We start from the raw sequence: 6,000 nt of genomic DNA, 5'->3' as shown, positions 1-6,000 counted from the left end.
TTTCTTTCTTTCTTTCTTTCTTTCTTTCTTTCTTTCTTTCTTTCTTTTGGTTTTTCAAGACAGGGTTTCTCTGTGTAGCCCTGGCTGTCCTGGAACTCACTCTGTAGACCAGGTTAGCCTCGAACTCTCGAACTCAGAAATCCGCCTGCCTCTGCCTCCCAAGTGCTGGGATTAAAGGCATGTGCCACCACCGCCTGGCCCTTCCCTGTTTCTATATACAGAAAATACACTGTACAGAGAAAATGCTCTAATGAAAATTAAATGTGCTCTGTGACAAATACTTAGTAGCATTGTGAATAAATACCATCAGAGATTTTTTGACTCAGAGGGTTATAATGTAACATGGAAATCTAATCAGATAGCACAGAGTGGCTCAGATGCCGCCTGCCTCCATATGGATTCAGTCCCGTGGTACCCACCAGCCCTAGACCAAATATTCTGGGGGATGCTTTGCAGATTGCTGGAGTTTGGCCTTGGGTCTCACACCTGAGTTCTCTACTCTCTGAAGTTTGCTGTCTTTGTCTCTCCTTTTATTTTTGTTTTTGATTTTTTTTTTTTGCTCACCCTAGAAAGTGTCTGGGCTTTATCTGGAGGTTCTTCTCCTGTACACCCACGCTTTTAAACTGGAGCAATCAAAAGGCTTGGCTCCCAGTGCTTGTTTCTTATTGAACTGGAAACTTCTAGTTTCTTTGGAAAGTTAGTTATGTCAAATGATACTTTTCTGGGGCACACGAGTGATGTCCTGCTAAAGCAGACATGTGAAAGAATGTTTTCCTGAAGCAGACACAGGTGAAAGGATGTTTTCATATAGCAAACATATGAAAGGACCCGGGATGAAGGAGTATAAATAGTACCCCACAGTCAGTGGGAGAGGAGCACTGAACACTGGTTTGGTTTGCTCCACCTCGCTATTCTTTACTAACAACACACATGGGTTGGTTCACCTTACATAGCGTTGTTGAGCTCAACTTGTGGTAACGCTGCCATTGAGAGAAACTTACCCAAGAACTTCTCGTGCGGTTCCCGAAGCAGCTTGCCACTTCGGTGGCCTTGCCTCAGGCCTGTTGGCGCTGCAGCTGTCTAGTGTCTGCTTTCTGAATGGACTGGACTGTCTGCTTGGTGTCTGCCTGCCTAGAGGACTGGTCTGCAGCTGCTGAATCATGTTTGGTGTTTGCTATGGGTCTGAACTGCTGACAGAGATTGAGCTCACCCCCAAAGAACTGTTGCTGAACAGGTCCCCTTTCCCCACATCTTAATAACCTTTCTCTTCCACTTTCTCTGCTGTGTAGTGGGCTAGAGGAGAGGTTGGACCCTTATTAAAAGTAGGTTGCAAAAAATTTATTCTGACATTTTATAATGGATTTGTGTGTGTACATGAGTGTGTGGCTGCACATGCATCTGAGGCCAGAGCAGGCTGTCTGGTGTCTCTCCCTACTGCTCTCCATTGTATAACCTTCATCAGGGCATTTCACTGAAGCTTATTTCCGCTAGCCCTGCTGGCTCGCATGTTCTCTGTCCCACAGTGCACGGGTTCCAGGCATGTGCAGCCATGCCCTGCTCTTTCCGTGGGTGATGTGGAACTGAGTTCCTGTCTTCCTGCTTGCAGAACAAGTCATTTTACCCATGGGACCAAGCTCAGTTTTGTGCTTTGTTAGAGAAGGTTCTTTGCTTCATCTTGCTCAGAATTTTAGATTTGAAAGGTGGCAGTGGACTAGTCAGTCCTTTCTTAGAGCCTGAGGAAACCACCAAGATGGTTCTTTCAGAGGCAGCATCTCACCAGAAAGCACAGGCTTTATTTATGTGAGTGACTCAAACCCATCAGTGCTTTGTGTGCGATACTGCATGTTTCAGTCATTGGAAATGTAACTGTTATGGCATTGTTACTGCACTTACTGTATTTTGTCTCTAAGAAATACCAAATTGCTATCTACTTTTTTCATATTTTTTCAATTGAATATTTTTTTCATGCACTATATTCTAATTATGTTTTCCCTCCTTCATCTCCTCCCATATCCTCCTTACCCCTCCACGTCCACACCTCCTTTCTTTCTCTCATTAGGCAACACACAGGCAAATAAAACAAAAAGGCCAGAATAAAACAAACAAAAATGAATACATAAAGCATGAGAAACACACACACACACACACACACGCACACACAACCCATAAGACACAAATTGGAAACTGTAATATGATCTTTATAAGGCGGTTGGTCATCCCTGGAATCAACCTCTTAGTAGCTAAAGATAACCGTGTGTTACATTTGCGCTTTTGCATTCTTTTTATTTTCTTCAGAGACTGCAAAAAGAACATTTCGGGAAAAAGGCATCCTGGCTGGAGAAAACAGAACTTTTAAGCCTCACCTCACCTTTATGAAGCTGTCTAAAGCACCAATGCTCTGGAAGAAGGTGAGTGCTTGTTTCTATCTGTGGCCTTGTTTTGCAGGGCACACCAGGCTGTAGCATGGTTGGGGCTGTAAGTGATATTTTGTATTATTTTGGTTTCCTAACCTTCTTGTTCCTGGAACCCTAGGTCAATTCAGTTGGGTTTCAAGGAGGCTGTTAGAGCCTTCTTTGCTGCATGGCCATTAGGTGCACGCTGACACCTTTGATTGCTGCGGCTTCTTTTGTGACTCCTCCCAGGAGAAGCCTCTAGATGGCGCCAGAGTTCGGTCGTGCCTCCTTCTTGCTTTGGTCTTCGGCTTCGTTCAGCTCTCCCATGCTAGCTGGCCTCTGTTCACCTGCTGCTCACTGTAGTCCGCTGATCAAGCCCAGGAAGAGGGATGCTTTTGGGTTCTACTTTTTATAGATCTTTAAGGGATTCCAAAAGACAGCCTTGCGCTTCTAGCAATTGCCTCCACTAAGAGTCTTGAACAAGGGTACCAAGGACTAGTGAGAAGGTATCCATGGGACCCTTCACCTCCAGTGCTTCTCCCCATAGGGTTGAGAACAGTGACAAGCTAAGACCAGTGTCTTTTATCACACGCATGCTCCCACACATGCACGCACACACACAGGTGTGAACACACACCTTTCCTTGATATTTCCATTTTACACACACATGCTGGCACGAACACATGGACACTCGCAAGCACACATGTGTACACATTTTTTCTTGATATTTCCATTTTATACACACACACACACACACACACACACACACACCCTTTTCCTTGATATTTCCATTTCAGCCCAGGAGTTTCTTACCCAAATTAAGTCACGTGCTGACCTCTGATATGCCAGAACTTCTGAGATGAACATAGAGCTCTGTGTCCACTCCCTGTCCCAAATACCCTCTGCTCTGGTTAAGGCTTCAGCTCATGCTCACAAGTAAGTAGAACCCCCTCTCCCCAAGAGGAGCATGTTCTGTTCTCAGAAACATTTTTTTGGCCTTTAAGCATGGGTTTGGGTGATCCATCCTGTGCTCATGAGCTGTCTAAAACTGTTGTTAAAGATGCCCTCAAAAAGATATCTTGCATATTGTTGATAGTTATGTGAACAATTCATTAACATGCACATGAGGCATGTTTACAAAAATCTGTTAGTTAAAGTGACTACGTAAGTAAGCCTTCAGTGACAGCCCGCAGAGCCTGTAGACTGTTTGCTTCTCACTCGCTATCTTTCTTGTTTTGCTGTCAATGGATCGTCGTCTTCCAAGTGGTTTCCCATTTAATCCCAGAGTGACAAACTCAGTTGTGAAGGTAATTCCCCTATTATGAATGTTGGTAATTCCCATATTTATTATAATTGTTGCTTTGCCTTTACGATATTAACTTGCAATGAGAGTACCCAGTGACATTCACCAAATGGATGTTTAAAGGCCCAGCTTCTGGATTTCAACCTTTCAGGCTGTCTGCATGTGGTTTCTTGGCAGTCAGTTGCTCAGAACTGACGCCCCTGTCTCCCCCAGAGGAAAGGGATGTGGCCCTTAGAAGGTTTAAATGCTTTACGTGAGGTCGAATCCTCCAGTTTCTGATTCCCATCTCTGTGTGTACAAACCTGTCTTATTTTTGGTCTCATGTTCTTCCCTCTCACCAGCCCACTCCAGTTCACCCAAGTTCATTTGTAAATATGGGGAGCATCTATTTCACATTGTGAATTGTTTGGTAGCTATTACGTGCTGAGGACTGGTTGCTTAGACCTAGACTGGCAATCAAAATGGAAAGTTTCTGTTTGAATAGTGTGTGAACTCGAAACCAGGTTGCACTCTGTTTAGATTAGAAGGCTTAATCTACAGAAAACAAATGACAGTATTCTCTCTGTTCTCCATGGAGGAGATGTAACAAGGCCCCCAGTAAATGCCTGAAAGCACAGACACCGATAATCACTATGTGTGTTCTTTTTTCCCACGTGTGCTCACTCACTCAGAGACATGTACCGTGGTTTATTTTTGATACATCAAACACCAGCACTGGGTCTTTATTACGTAAATGTAAGACTTAGTTAAATTCTGTGACGCCATGACAGCTGCTCTGATAGCTGATGTGGAGACTGAGTGGCTACAGGGAGGTCCTTGTAGATTAGCAGAGGCAGGCTTCTAAGGCAGCAGGATAGACAGTACACTGACTGATAATTGTAGGAGACACAGTCCTCGAGGTTAGATTTCCTCCTTTCATATAGTCTTCGTCATCTTTTAATGACCTGAAAAGCTATTATCCATGCTAAAGTTAAACACAAATTCAAAGCCTAAGCTGTAACAATTTGTTTAGGAAGGTAAAATAGCTCAGAAGCATCATGGATGGAGCCTGTGCACACTGGGAAAGCACTCAACCCACCAAGCTCCAGCCCCAGGCCAATGCGGCGCTCTGTAAACCACTTATAAAGGGACACTAAAACAACTACTCGATGAGGAGAAATCTCTGTAATAAAACTGAAGGAACACGAATTGTCTTGTTTTATAACCCAAGAAAAATCACATAGCGTCTTTTGTCTTTAGTCAGGGCAAGGATTCTTTGCTCCTGTTATGAAATGCCTATATGGTAAGCATTTTGACCAATAGTCTGAGTTCATCTTATAGAGAGAGGTTTTGTTTTGGTTTGAATCTCCAGCTGGTTTCCTTGTATGAACAGAAGAATGGTGACAGGGAACATCCTCAGGTTCTTCTAGAAAGGTGGTGGCAGTTTAGAAACTTCCTGACTACATACATAACTGTGACGACAATGGTCAAACGGTACATACAACATATTTTTTGTTCTTCATTAACCTCTTGTTGGTCCTGATTGACTTAGAAATGACACAATTAACCTAATAGTAAATGCAAGAGTGGAGTGGAGATTCAAAGCAACTGTTGGCATTTTCCTGAAAAATTTCCCTCAGAATGTCTTCAGAGTTTCAAGACTTACATGATAGAGCAATGTCAACAATGACGTATTAAATAAAGTTAATCTGACTCTTAGGATCTTGACCGTCAGCCCTTTACTGAATGTCTCGAGTTTACAAGGGGTTTCTTTGCACACGTCATGGGTCAAGGTGACTGTGCTCCACACTATGGTTACATAGTACAACTTACCTTAGCACATCTTTGCATGTGGCTTTACATAGCATGTCTTCACATGGCTGAGCTCCCTTTAGCTGGGACTTTGTTGTCTTCTGCAGAAAGGAGAAAGTTAAAGAACCACAAGGCAGTTCTTAAAACCTTTTCTAAGTGTAAGCATCATTCCTGGTCATGTTTTTTGTCTAAAGCAAATCTTCTGGTCATTGTGAGTTCACGGCGCTTATGGGTCACCTTGTAGGGAACATATTGAGCAATTATATAGTTATTTTCCAAGTCATTTTTCCAATGTGCTTGACCAGCAAGTCCCGTTTTCAGTAATCATTTTATATCACTAGTGTTTGGTAGACTATGGTTTAAGAATTAAAAAAGTGTGTATATGCGTGCATCTGTATATACACATATTTTAGTTATTACTTTTCTATTAACCAAGGCAACCTATAAAAGAAAGTGTTTAATTTGGGGCATACAGTTGCAAAGAGTCCACGATCGTTTCAGTGGGGAGCATAG

The 6,000-nt window shown here is 43.0% G+C and overlaps 1 protein-coding gene across 1 annotated transcript in view; it reads left to right on the top strand.

The window, feature by feature from the left end:
- Positions 1 to 377: 377 nt before the first annotated feature.
- Akap7 (A-kinase anchoring protein 7) overlaps positions 378 to 6,000 on the top strand; it is a 69,729-nt gene continuing 64,106 nt past the window's right edge. Inside the window, exons 1-2 of the mRNA XM_028766465.1 lie at positions 378 to 411; positions 2,296 to 2,408. Coding sequence (XP_028622298.1) covers positions 378 to 411; positions 2,296 to 2,408 — 147 coding nt within the window. The remainder of the gene's footprint in view (positions 412 to 2,295; positions 2,409 to 6,000) is intronic.

The sequence above is a fragment of the Grammomys surdaster genome, unplaced genomic scaffold (genome assembly GCF_004785775.1).
Source record: "Grammomys surdaster isolate TR1022 unplaced genomic scaffold, NIH_TR_1.0 168, whole genome shotgun sequence".
Taxonomy (NCBI): domain Eukaryota; kingdom Metazoa; phylum Chordata; class Mammalia; order Rodentia; family Muridae; genus Grammomys; species Grammomys surdaster.
Note: the sequence above shows the minus strand (reverse complement) of the source record. Positions and strands in the feature narration are given on the sequence as shown.